This window comes from Palaemon carinicauda, chromosome 27 (assembly GCF_036898095.1).
Source record: "Palaemon carinicauda isolate YSFRI2023 chromosome 27, ASM3689809v2, whole genome shotgun sequence".
In the NCBI taxonomy this organism is placed as follows: Eukaryota; Metazoa; Arthropoda; class Malacostraca; order Decapoda; family Palaemonidae; genus Palaemon; species Palaemon carinicauda.
The window spans coordinates 68,545,770-68,560,138 of NC_090751.1; the positions used below are offsets into that span (position 1 = coordinate 68,545,770).

At 42.3% G+C, this 14,369-nt stretch overlaps 1 protein-coding gene across 4 annotated transcripts in view; it reads left to right on the forward strand.

Annotated features, from left to right (window-relative positions):
* Nucleotides 1–682: 682 nt before the first annotated feature.
* The window catches only part of LOC137620750 (serine-rich adhesin for platelets-like), an 88,908-nt gene continuing 75,221 nt past the window's right edge, over nucleotides 683–14,369 (forward strand). The window contains exon 1 of one of the 4 annotated variants that reach the window (XM_068351136.1): nucleotides 683–726. Coding sequence is in view for 1 of the 4 variants with exons in the window: in XM_068351138.1 (XP_068207239.1) it covers nucleotides 808–829 (22 nt within the window). In the remaining 3 variants the exon portion in view is untranslated. Of the gene's footprint in view, nucleotides 830–899; nucleotides 1,185–14,369 lie in introns of those variants that run through there. The other 3 variants (XM_068351135.1, XM_068351138.1, XM_068351137.1) reach the window with 3 other exon arrangements.

The following is a 14,369-nucleotide window of genomic DNA, read 5'->3' on the forward strand; positions in this document are numbered from 1 at the left end:
TCTAATGCCCCGTTTGATTCTACCTGATTAACACGTTCATGCAAACCACATATCGCATGAAACTGAACTAAATTAATACGAGACATCGTGATACAGTTAACATATTGAATATGGATGCCCCATTCCCAGAGCAGCTTAGACTGTTTCCCATCCCATGGCCATGCTCTCCTTCCCGTGATGAGTGCGACGTGCAGGCCAGGACGTATTTATAATTTTCTCTCCCGCTGCAAACTTTTGCCGACTATTATTTCTATTCCCTGATGCCATTCCTTTAACAATTACCATTATGAAGCACTGCCTATGCTCATTTCAAGTGTTGCCAACGTCATCATATACAGTTAAAACAAAGATTTTCATAGTATTTAAACATAGTCTGCGGTACTTGGGCGAAGAATTTCAATCCTCACTCACAAAGTTGTCTTTTATCTAAAAGCTTTTCCGTCCTCCCATTGGGGTCTTTCTGCCCGGCTCGTCAACTCATACCAACCCAAGCAACTTTAGAGTTGTTATGAACTTTTTAAAGAAATATCGCAGAGGGTTTCTTGTGTTTACAAACGGATTACAAGTATATATAGAGAGGATTTCAAGCAATATACAAAGGAAATAAGTTTATTAAATGCCTGTTCACCAATAAACGAGAGTATAAAGGAGTTCTTTGTTTGTGGTACGTCTGTGGGGTGTTGGCGCATGCGCATTACGCTCCCGCCATCCCCCCGTTAGGAACAGGTTGGTGGGGAGAAGAAATAATGTAATTTTTCATTTGAGTGCCTTTTATCAGACATATTTGATGTGATAGTTTAGTGCTTAATGCTTCGAGACACTTATCCAAGTAAGTGAAGGGGTTTGATATGCTGGCATTGTGTTTGTTTACGTGTTGATCAAGTGAGGTTTTGTTTGTAGCTGAACAACAAACACCGTAAAGGCGAGATGCATCCGTCTTTCCTCGGATTATTCTCCCCTTTGCCTTAATTTCCCACTTTAAATACCTGTCCTACTGCTTCTGTGTGTGTTTCTTTCCAAGTTATACCAGTTTTCTTTGTGATCACCATTTATTTGTTATGCGGCTTGTGTGTCTTTTGGTGGTGTAGGAAGATAAAGCGAAAACCAGTGAAAAAGAGGCTTTTCGGGGGATTTCGAAAGCTGCTGCTGCTGCTGCTACCACGCTTGGATAATTCACCCACTCGGTACCTTTATTATTTCTTTTTTTTTGGGGGTGGGATGTTATGATATTTAGATAAGGTTCATACAAGTTTTCCTGTTTTTCAATTATTGGAGTTCAGTCCTATATAATTTACTTTGGTATTCAACTTGAAGAATTTGTCGTAAAGTTACTAGATTTTCCATCGTCACTCATGGGGCGTTTGGCAAGGCCAAGCATTTAAGGTATTTTTTTTTTTTTTAAATTTGGTTTTTGTTATTAATTCTCTATTTTTGTAAAATCTTTTTCGCTAAACTTCTATTAAGCTTTTAGTTGTTGAGACTCGAATTTATAAAATCATCTTTCCTAGGCTAGAGCTTCTGTACATAATTATCTTATGTTTAAGAAAGTTCTCACATGATTAATAGGCCACTGTGTATTTTCTTTCATTTAGGCAATATTTTAGCTTAGCCTATTGTGGGAAGGTGAGTCAAGTTGCAACCCTCCTTTCGATCGTAGATTGCCATAAGCGTCACGACCCCAATAAAGAAACAAATAATGAAACTAAATAAGAAGAATTTATTGTAAAAATTATGAAAAGATGGTAGAATTAGGTCATAATAGATATATTTTAGCCTTTGTTTCATATTTTTGTTTTATGTTATACCCTTTGAGCTAAATCTAGTGGACTAGTCAAGTGTTGAACATATCTCAACATAACCTAAGCTAGAACTTTGATTTATTTCTTATAAGCATTTCCAACTTTGTGGCTTAAGCCTTATTTCTTTGGTATGTGATATTGCATAGTTATACAAAGAATCTTATAGCTATCTCAGACTAGTTTATACACATATAAAGAGATGGGCTGTGATTAGCTTTTGATTTTCTTCAAATTCCGTTGGTATACAAACCCTGGTTTTGTTTCTCCTTTCATTTTTAGTAGTTACTGTGGCAGACCTGATTTTGGCCTAATTTCTTGAAAAGTTGATGCCTCTCTTTGTTAACCTGCAGAGAATCTTGAAGTATATTGATAATGGTTAATTCTATACAATGGAGCATTAGCATACTGAAACTGGCATATCAGATCAATGATAGTCAGACATGGTAAGACTGAATAGTTTATAAGACACAGCAATGAAACATTTAATTGGTAGATGGCACAATTTTTTATTTTTTTAGTCTGCTTGGAACATTTGTGCATGAAACCTTGGCTTTCCTTGTCTCCGTATGAATAACAGACTTTCATATTAGGAATTCTTGCTTTAAGAGTCTATGCTTATGCTTATTTGAAGCAAGAATTGGGGAAATGAAAGACTATATATTAGAAAATATACTTTTTTGGAATAAGACCATCAATTAATTCTGCTTATTGTGTATTTTGCATTTTCATTATTTAGAGAGCTACGAAAAGGGATATCAGCATTTCATAATCCATAAAACATTTGACTTATCTTGACCTAACCTATCTTGTTATGGTCCACTATCCGTTTGTAAATTCCTATACTGATACCCCTTGATCTACGGATAACCTTAATTCAATTTATAAAAGAAGCAGTACAATATTTAACCCTTGGAGATTGTAGTCAAGTCATGCAGAGTACTATTATTAACTACTGGGATTTCAACTTTGTTGAATGGTGTAATCTGAAGACCATTGGCTGTGAAATTATTTACAGTTCTAATTATTTTGATGTCTGATAATAAGATAATGTTGGGTTGACATCTAGATTTTAGTGAAAAGTTAATTTTTGTCTTCACCAAGTAGCCTAGTGCCCTTTAAAAAAATATGCACCAAATCAGTTCTAAATTGAGATTCATGAAAATTTCTTCTAATTTTCCTTCCATACTTGCAATGACTGGGATTGATAGCAATAGAATACATATTTTACTGTAACATAGAAGGAACTTTTTATTGTCACATTTGCGCAAGATGAATTTATGTATTTGTTTTTGAATAATTTACACGTTAATTTTGAATTCTATTGTATTTGCCTATCATGTCATATAGAATTTAATTTTTTACATAATAAATACTTGAAAGATTATTTATCTTCAAAGTGCCTGGTTTAACTTAACCTAACCAGTTAAATTTAGTGAAATGTAAAATCACTGTGGACTGGATTAAATGTTAGATTATCCATCAGCACCAGAAGGATTAGATGAGCTATCTATCAGTTATTAAAATTTTATGCCCAAATGTATGTCAATGTCTTAGGCCATATAAGAACAGTTGGCTGCCGACCAAAGGCCAGCTCAAAAGGTGTCGTCTTTGTTGACTTGTGCAGCCTGGTCAGGTATCTCAATTGGATTGGTTCGATGTACTCATTCCAGTCACCCTGCTGCTCGCTGATGTTATTTACAACTGCATTGCAAAGTATCTGGTTGAAGTGCTCAGTCTGGCCATTCAACGTTGGGTGGTAAGTGGTTGATCTTGAGACGTCTGAGAGTTTTTCGTTGACACGGTTGCAGAACTCGTGGCCCCGGTCAGTGATGATGACTGATGTTGGAGTAGCGACATACCAACTGCATCAAGACCTTTGCTATGGTGCCTGCCTCCTTTTTGGGTATGACCTCCGCTTCAGGCCACTTGTTGAAGTAGTCGGTTATCACAGCAATATACTGGTTACCTCTGAGTGAAACTGGTGTCTAGAAGAGCAATGGAGTGGACTGCACGTACCTTTCAAAGATGGCTGCTGCACTAACATTTATCACAGGACACTGTACAAAAAAAAAATAATGAAAAGATAAAAAAATATTAATGAAATACAATGGGTGTACGTATTCCATGTCATGGAAAATGGACCCACATGCAAAAATTGCATAAAGTGACATTTTTCAAGGGAGTCCATAATCTATGCCATTGAAAATGGGCTCATGGGCTAAAACATGAAATACAAGGGGGGTACATATTTCATACCATGGAAAATGGACCCATGGACTAAAACAAAATACCAGGGGGGTACATATTTCATGCCATGGAAAATGGACCCATGGACTAAAACAATATATTCAAGGGTGGGTTCATATTTCATGCCATGGAAAATGAACCCATGGACTAAAACATAAAATACAGTACAAGGGGGTACATATTCCATGCCATGGAAAGTGGACACATGGCCTAAAACAAAATACAAGGGGGTACATATTTCATGCCATGGGAAAATGGACCTATGGACTAAAACATAAAATACACAAAGGGGTACATATTTCATGGCATGGACTAAAACATAAAATAAAAGGGGGGTACATATTTCATGCCATGGGAAATGGACCCATGGACTAAAACATAAAATACAAGGGGTTTGCATATTCCATGCCATGGAAAATGAACCCATGGACTAAAACAAAATACAAGGGGGTACATATTCCATGCCATGGAAAATGAACCCATGTGCAAAAATTGCATAAAGTGACCAATCCCAGGGGGGCCATAATCTATGCCATAGAAAATGGACATGGGGAAAAAAAAGTTATAAAGTACAAGGGGGGTACATATTCCATGCCATGGAAAATGAACCCAGAGTCTTTATAACATTATAAGATACAACGGGGTACATATTCCAGTCAATGAAAAATGGCATAAGTTGATAGGTGGGTCCATATACTTTACTATGCAATGGAAAAAGGACCTAGTTAGTTTAAATAACTTTAAAATTCTTACTGATAAATTTAGAAAAGAACTTTAACTTTCATACTGAATTCATCATTCCTGTGATGTCTTTCTTTAAAACTCAGATCAATAACCTTACAGTAAATATTTTGTGATAAGGGGAAAAGGCATGCTGAAATATGTACTAATTTCATATGCTCATTTTCAAAATCCATGGCGATTTAATTTAAGTTAGTGCATAATTCCAAGAAATGTTTCTTCCTTGTTTCCAGTTCTTCACATCTCACTAATAATTTTTGATCCATCAGTACTTACTCTATGCTTTTTGTAAATAACTCAAATCGTCTACGACTTTCTTTCCTTGATGGGTATTTTAAATGGTACGAGGCATGGTTATAGATTAGTTAGATAAAGAATTTTTTTTTATTTCAATTTCTAGATAAGGAATTGGGAGTGGGGGTGGGGGGCTTTGGAGAAAGAAGGCAAGCCTGTGATCTGTGGAAGTGTGCTGTAAGGGGATAACTGTTTAAAACCAGGTGCTCTCCTCTATTGGCCCTTTGTCATTGTGTTGAGTATAGAAGATAGTCCCTATATCTTTGCATATCATAAAGGCTTCTTACCTTGTGGAACTCGCTGGGAATCAACCTGATCCCTGTTGTAGATCCGTGGTCAGTGTTTGAGGATGATTTGCAGCATCTATGGGGTCATTTGGATGCCTTAACCCTTGTTTATTCTGATTTGGTTTCTTATCAGTCGCGTGTTGATCTTGTTAGGTGTCAGATGAATCTGGTTGCTCCTGGAGGGTCACAAGCTGCATGATATCTCGATCTGTTAGCTTCTCTAATGTTGATTGCAAACTTACTCATCTGAATCGCTGCTGTGTAATGCTACTGCTCTGCCTTAAGCCCTGTCTTCCAACTGAAGAGTATGGACCTCTTCTTATCATGAGAGTTGTCTATGCTTTTGAAGATTTAAAAGCAGTCTTTCCAATCCTGGGACCTCTGGCCCAAGGAGTGGGATTTAAGCCTTTGATGTCATCAGACAGAGGCTGTGACTCTCGAGACTGTTTTTTTTTAGATAGCAGTAGCATTTAGGAAGAGGTTTGTCGAGTTGCGTGGACACTGCACTTTCCAGCAGTCAACCTATCCCCTTCCCAGAAGGTTTTAAAGAGCCTCCCAATAAGTTTTTGGGTGTTCCTATCTACCCTGATTGTCCTCAGAGGACCTTGAAGGAGGATCTGCTTATGCCTCGACGGTTAACCCCTCCACCTATTCAGGCTGTGAGACATTGCCCTGCTTGGAAGAGTTCCCCTCTTCCAGGTCTCCCAAAGGACACCCCAGTTCTGACATCCGTAGGTAAACTTCCTTCTTGGTACGACACCTTAGTGTCTGCCTGGCAGAAGTCCCTGGCAGCCTGGGCCTCCCAGCTCGCTTAAGCCTCAGCAACATCGGATCCGGTCGACTACCCCCATGATCTGACTAGAGGTGTCGGTATTATTCTCTTCCATCTCCCCAGGACGTCTCCCCAATAACCCTCCAGTTCGTCTGTCCCCTTCATCCAGACTTGGAGGAGAGCTCAGGATTGAACCTAGGTTGGTTCAGGACTTTGGTCAGCTTCCACTTACTCCGATCCGCTCCGGCAGTAGGATGACGACTAGGCAAAAGAAAAAGATGCTGCGTTTCATTCCACCACACACGGACCAGCTTCAACCACGGTTGAGCAAGGACATGGCCTCTTCTTGAGAGATCTCCTTTCTTTCTTTCAGACCAGAGCCCCTGGAAGTAGTTTCTCCAGAGCTTCGCCCCATCTCCATGCCACCTGGAGATGAGGAACCTTCGAGATCTGAGGCTCATGCCTCAACGGAACTACAAGCTCCCCCCCTCGTAGGGAACCAAAGGTTTTAAGACCGTTCCCAAGAGCACGAAACCAATGGAATCCCTTAGGCCTGAGATCGCTCAGGGATCCATCGAGTCAGGACACTCCCAAGAAGCTAACCCGGTTGATGACTTTTACCTACCCCATGCTCCTATGGGTGAGAATTTAAAAACTTACAGGTAGATGTGTTTTTGGACTCCGATGACAATTACCTTCCTAGAGCTGCGAGTCATCTATATAAATAGCGTAAGAATTGTTTATGCAGGAACAGATGAGAAATTTGAAAGTAATTTGTATATTTCCTAACTAATACAAACCTGTAGCTATTTATACAAATTGTCCCGTCATCACCTTTCCCCGATAAGTCCTGACTGCAATAGAAATGTTACGTAATTCACTGAAGTGTTAGTAGATCTAGGTGGCTGGCTACCCCGCCACCCCTCCCCCCCTCTTCCCGCTCTACCAGCCGGGTAGGGTTGCCACCTTGCATTAAAGTCTTAATGGCTAGTCTTTCAGCTTTTCCAAAAGATAATCCATATAAATAGCTACAGGTTTGCGGTAGGAAAAATACAAATTACTTTCAAATTTGTCATTTCTCCTACTGGCTTAAGAGCTTTGGACTTTGCTTCTTAATTAGGTTGTGAGCAAATTGTAAATGAAGCTACTCACAGGTCTGGTTACTTCTTGGACCGCGTATACACCAACTCCCCTGGCGTTATAGCAAGTAAGGTTGGTTCTCCAGTTGGGACATCTAATCATGCCTTGATTTCATTAGTAGTGAAGGCTGAGCAGCCCGTCCGAATGTGTCTTAATCGTGCAAAATTTATATAAAATTTCAAGCTGACTGGAATGGCCCTATGAGTGGTCTTTTGTACTTGAATTGGTTATGGTTGAGCCTGTTGTTCCTTTTGAATGAAAATCTAGTGAACATAATTAATAGGTGTATCCCTTCTCGTGTGCTAAGGTACCAAGTGAAAGACAAACCCTTAGTTTGTGAAAGTTTTTATTATCCAAACTGGTTTCCAGAGAACATCTCATTTTGATACTATATTAACTGCAGTTTCAATGGCTATATCAAAACACTTGTAGAAATTACAATGCATAAAATTTTATGATGTTGGGGTCAGGGTTTTGTCTGTGTCAAGTATTTTGCTTCAACACCAGCCAATACTGCTGTGGCTGTTCCAAGCCCAAATCTTGGTCATGGCTTGTTAGATTGTTACCTTATGGTATTTGAGCTATAGAGGGTAAATTGCATGTGTCCATAGATCCTGCTGCTGAGTTACCAGCCGCCAGTCAATTAGGTTCCGCACATCCCACACAAGTGTAGTGGTACCTTAAGTGTTGGTCACGTGTGTATATGATCGGTCTGCAGGGCAATTAAGTGTCCCTTTTCTCTCTTGTAAATTTAGCAATCTTTTTAGGAAGTTGGTAATGCAGGATTTACTAATTTTCCATTTCAATTTGTCTCCCAATATTCGTATCTCTGTGTCAAGTGTGAGCTTACTGACAAGAAAGTGAAAAAAAAAGTTTTCAATGGATTTCAGGCTAGCCTGCCTATTGTGTTTACACCTCACTGACAGGTGTCATTAATTGGCATTTGTTTTCAAATTCATATTCTTTTTGCTTCTTGTGGCTGGTTTGTGTTATCCTGCAGACAGCAGATGTTATTGTTCTTAATTGACTTATAACAAATTGACAAAAAGTAAGGCATCCTTTTCTGATTGAGTAAATTTAGGTTTTATGCTTGTCTTTGTAAAGTCCAACTTTGAGATTTGAAGTATGACATACTCTAGGTGTGTTTTATATATATATATATATATATATATATATATATATATATATATATATATATATATATATATATATATATATATATATATATATATATATATCTATATATATCAATAAATATAGGTAAGCTGTGCAATTTGTTGAATAGGAGTGTTGACTGTCATTCAACTTTGGAGGATGAGATGTTATTTTTATCTTGAAGGATAAAGGTAGAAGAAAACAAAACCTGTTAAATAGCTGGCAATGAATGAGGTAGATCAGGTTCTTCTGGCTTTTATGATGGTTGCAGTGTGATCACAGCTCCTTTCTCCCTTTCTCTCATCCTCGTACCCTCACTCTGGCCTATTCCTGTTTCCCCACCACGCCCCCTAGTCTCCACCCCAAGTTTCCTCAAGTTCAGGTTATTATACAGAAGGATATTTATTTGTTGAAGATGATAGACAATTGACTCAATGCAACTTATTCTGGTAATTCCCATATTGCTGTTATTTCCATGCTGCCTGTTAGTATACAGTATGTGTATTGGTGCCTGACTCTTGATTTGTGTAACCCTTGTCCTATCTTCAGCTTTTACTTAGAATTGAGAATCAAGCAGAAGCAGTGGGGTCCGTAGTAAGTCCACTTGCTCATGGCTCACCCCTCTCACTTGGTGTCAGTTTAGGTATTACTCTTGCCTCCCCATAATGACTGATGTCTTTGCACTATGCAAGAGAAAGATACTATAGTCTATTTTTTATAGCGGTGCATATTTGCACTGACTCACAGGGGTGCCCTTTTAGCTCGGAAAGGTTCCTGATACCTGATTGGTCGGAAGTATTTTTGTCTGAACACCTTCATTGTTCTCGAATGATTACCAAGTAATGTGAATCCAAACTTATTTATTAACCTATATTTCTCCATCAGATATATGTTTTGTCAATAAACAATATCAAAGAATAAATATATTATAAAGAATCGTCTTGGTAAGTCTAAATTTAATAACACAATCCGCCGAAGTCGACGACAGCAGCTTGTTTTCGGATGCACGCTTTGTAATTTTGTAATTTTTCACATATTTTAACACAAATTGGGATAAATTACACTCAGCATAAGTTAAACATGTTATTATAAACTTTCTTTGAATACCAGAACTTACCAAAAACATGGAATTAATAAAACCCGATATTTGTGAAAACTTATGGGGAGGTAAAAGAACAGCCTGTAGCGGCCTGACGGAAAAACGATCCCTTCTGACTCGTAGACGCAGTTTGTTTTTCCTTTCGTAATATAGTTCGGCCTATTCCTTTCAGTTTAAATAGTCTTACATTGTTTCTCTTCGTATTATTTTGCTTAGTATTTTCCCACATTCCTGTTCCTCACCTAATATCTATCTATTTTCCCGAATATCCAATCTTTCATATAGGCCTATGTGATATCCGCACTACGATTCCTTATGTTTTGTACCTTACGTCAGTAAGTATGTAAATAATAATAACAACATAAATTTTCAATATTAAACTTACCCGATAATCATGTAGCTGTCAACTCCGTTGCCCGACAGAATTCTATGGAGGGATACGCCAGCTATCACAATACTAGAAGGGGGTGTACTCACCAGCGCCACCTGTGGCCAGGTACTATAGTACTTCTTGTTGACACCTCCTCAATTTTTCCTCTGTCGTGCTTCCGGCAAGACGTTCTGGGATACGCTTATGATCTTGGAGTATTTTCACGGCTTTTGGTGAAGTATTTCTCTCAGATTTCGGCTGTCGCTTTACTGGAAAACTTCTATATTAGCTTAGATAGCTATTATTTAGTCCTGATTAACGGTTAACGATCTTTTGCTTGATTTGGAATCCCCACTTGGCTAACTCTTTTGATTCAAGATGTCTGACATTTCACAAGCCCCCACCCATAGACGATGTAGGTCTTGTAATAGGCGTATTCCGAAGGCCTCGGTAGATCCTCACACCGCTTGTTCTGACTGTAGGGAAAGGCCCTGTCAGTTAGAAGATCGATGTGAGGAATGCGCCGGACTTTCGGAACTTGATTTTGTCCGTCTTCTTAAGTATTCAACCAAGTTAGAGAGAGAGTTAGGAGTTCTTCTCACTCTTCACTTTTTTCCTCACCTCATGATCCCCTACCTTTTCCTCCCCCTGTAGTGGCTACCCCCGAACCTACTATTTGCCCTCAACCTGATATGTCTGTTGTTTTGCGTGCCATTCAGGCTTTAGGTGACAAAGTAGAGTCAGTGGTTAGTGATCACAAGTCTCTTATGGCCGAAGTCAAGGAACTTAAGGTCAAGAGTGCAGTGGGTGGTATTAGTGCCAGTGCTGTGACGAGTGCTAGTGTCAGTGCAGTGCCAAGTGCTGTGACGAGTGCTAGTGTCAGTGCAGTGCCAAGTGCTAGTGTCAGTGTCAGTGTGGTGCGTGAGGATACTTCTGTGCGTGCCAGTCGTCCTCCCAGTCCGGGACCTCTTGCAAGCTCCCAAGCCCAGGGGAGAAGCAATGTCGAAGGGCAAAAGGGTTCGGCAGGCCTTGATCGGCGCACAGAAGTATCCTCGGTGGTTGCGGGCGTGTCTTCCAGAGACCGTCACTCCCACCTGCAGACGATTGAGCCTGTCTTTTACTCGTCTGCTGATCAATTGTCAGGGAAGAAACGTTGGACTCAGGTCTCAAGACCACTCAAACGCAGAGTCCAGACCTCAAGAGCTCAACCTGGCTGCAGTCATTGGATCAGCTCTGACTCGCCGCAGTCATCAGTTGAATGCACTCCTCCTAAGAGGAGTAAGGTGCTGCCGCAACAGATCTCTGCTGTTAAGGCTTTACCTCAGCAGACCTTAGTGTCTGCCGACCCCAAGTTGACTCTACTGCAGTCCATGCAGTCACAACTTGCGGTCTTGATGCGTGAGTGTCAGGCTGAGAAGGTTACACCTCCTCCTGCGATCGCTCCGCCTAACCGCAGTACTGCCTGCCAGGCGTACGATGTTGAGGCTCCTCAGGATACCTTACCACGCTCTGAGTTTACTGTTTCCAGTGGTGTGCAGCTCCCTCCGCCTTCCTTAAGGCAACCTCAGCAATGGGAACAGGAAGCTTATACCTTACTTCCTCCGCTTCCACTTGCAGTTCCACCAGTGAGGCAACACTCTCTTGAGGTACAACAACCTCTCCCATCCATGAGTCAGACTCCTCAGCTCTCGCTGCAGCGAGCTCAACCCTCCTCAAGGCAAGCACCTCAACACCTTAGCCTTGCGCCTCAGGAACCTCAACTCGCGGGACAATTACTGCGTTCTGCGCAGCCACTACCTCATCGCTCTCAGCTCACACCTCAGGAACCTCAACGCGTTCCTCAGGAACCTGCTACTGCGCATCCACCAACCACTCAGCAAGCGCAACTCTTGAGTTCAGATACTCATGCCAGGAGTCAGCCTCCTCCACCCATGCGCCTACCTTCTGCTACTTCTTTTGATCAGCCTTTGCAGCCTGAACCTCAGGTGTTCCCTCAACAGAGTCTTGAGGAGGAAACCACAAGTATTGTTGTTCCAGCTCGTGCTGATTCTGCTGTTCAGCATACCTTACCGATCTCTTCGCTACACTCTGGTGATGAGGTGTCTGATGATGAGGCTGCACACCTGGATCCCTCATCAGACGTGGATGAATCCAAGTCTTCTCCACCTTCTATTGACTTTCGTAAGGTCTTGGCTCTTTTTAGGGAGGTATACCCAGACCACTTTGTCTCTGCTATCCCCCGCTCTCCGCCATCTGAGTTTTCGCTGGGCATGCAGCCAGCTAAGTCTACATATACTAAGCTCGTCTTAGCAAGGTCCTCTAAGAGAGCGTTAAGGATTTTAGGGGAGTGGTTGCAGTCTAAGCAACAACTTGGAAAGACTTCGTTCATGTTTCCTCCGACTAAGCTCACTTCTAAAGCGGGCGTTTGGTATGCCACAGGAGAGGAACCAGGCTTGGGAGTACCTGCCTCTGCCCAGGCTGACTTCTCAAGTCTGGTAGACTCTCCTCGTAGAACAGCAATGAGGCGCTCTAAGGTTTGCTGGACCTTCTCAGACCTTGATCACTTCCTGAAGGGTGTTTTTAGAGCATTTGAGATGTTCAACTTCCTAGACTGGTGCCTGGGGGCCCTCAGCAAGAAGACCTCCCCTGCGGACAAGGATTCTGCCATGCTCTTAATGTCCTGCATGGATAAGGCCATTAGGGATGGATCTGGCGAGCTTGCATCGATGTTTGTGTCAGGGGTTCTTAAGAAAAGGGAGCAGCTTTGTACCTTCCTTTCCTCCAGCATCACACCTTGTCAAAGGTCTCAACTCCTTTTCGCTCCGCTCTCGAAGTTCCTTTTTCCCGAAGAGCTTGTTAAGGACTTGTCTGCTGCCCTGATACAAAAGGACACACATGATCTTGTGGCCACATCGGCTCGTAAGACTAAGGTTGCTACCTCAGTCCCCAGGACTTATCGCACCCCAGTGGCTGATACTCCTGCTACGAGGTTCATTCCGCCCTTTCGTGGTAGAGCCCCCAGCCGAGGAAGCTCCCGTCCAGACTCTTCCAGGAGCAAGTCTAGGAAAAGTTCCAAGGCTTCTAAAGGAAAAAACTGACTCTCCGCATCTCCAGACAGCAGTAGGAGCCAGACTCAAGATCTTCTGGCAAGCCTGGGAAAAGAGAGGTGCAGACGCCCAGTCTGTCAGTTGGCTGAGGGAGGGTTTCAGGATACCATTCTGCCGCAAACCCCCTCTGACCAAATCTCCCATCAACCTCTCTCCCAACTACAAAGAAGAGGACAAGAGGCTAGCGTTGCACCAGGAGGTGTCGCTCCTTGTACAGAAGAAGGCAGTGGTTATAGTCCGGGACCATCAATCCCCGGGCTTCTACAACCGTCTCTTTCTGGTGGCCAAGAGGACAGGAGGTTGGAGACCGGTGCTGGACGTCAGCGCGCTCAATGCGTATGTCACCAAGCAGACGTTCACGATGGAGACGACGAAGTCGGTCCTAGCAGCGGTCAGGCAGGAGGACTGGATGGTCTCGTTGGACCTGAAAGATGCCTACTTTCACGTTCCTATTCATCCAGACTCCCAACCTTTCCTGAGATTCGTTTTTGGAAAGGTTGTCTACCAATTCCAAGCCCTGTGTTTTGGCCTAAGCACAGCTCCTATGGTGTTTACGCATCTGATGAGGAATATAGCAAAATTCCTCCACTTATCGGACATCAGAGCCTCCCTTTACTTAGACGACTGGCTGTTGAGAGCCTCCACGAGTCGTCGCTGTCTGGAGAGTCTCAACTGGACTTTGGACTTAATCAAAGAACTGGGTCTGTTAGTCAACCTAGAAAAGTCTCAGCTCATTCCCTCCCAATCCATTGTGTACCTGGGAATGGAGATTCGGAGTCAGGATTTTCGGGCTTTTCCATCGGCCCCAAGGATAAGCCAAGCCCTAGATTGCATCATGAGCATGCTGAAGAGGAGCAGTTGCTCGGTGAGACAGTGGATGAGTCTCACAGGGACCCTTTCATCGCTGGCCCTGTTCGTCGAGCTAGGGAGACTCCACCTCCGCCCTCTTCAATTCCATCTTGCAGCTCATTGGGACAAGGGTTTGACTCTCGAAGCAGTCTCTATCCCAGTCACCAAAGAGATGAAGACCACTCTCTTGTGGTGGAAGACCAATCTCCTTCTCAGGGAGGGCCTATCGTTGGCTATTCAGACCCCCAATCTTCATCTCTTCTCAGATGCATCGGACTCGGGCTGGGGTGCGACCTTGAACGGACAGGAGTGCTCGGGAACGTGGAACGAGGAACAGGGAACGCTCCACATCAACTGCAAGGAGCTACTAGCAGTTCATTTAGCCCTGTTGAACTTCAAGTCCCTCCTGCTAGGCAAGGTGGTGGAGGTGAACTCCGACAACACCACAGCCTTGGCTTACATCTCCAAGCAAGGAGGGACCCATTCGAGGAGCCTATACGAGATCGCAA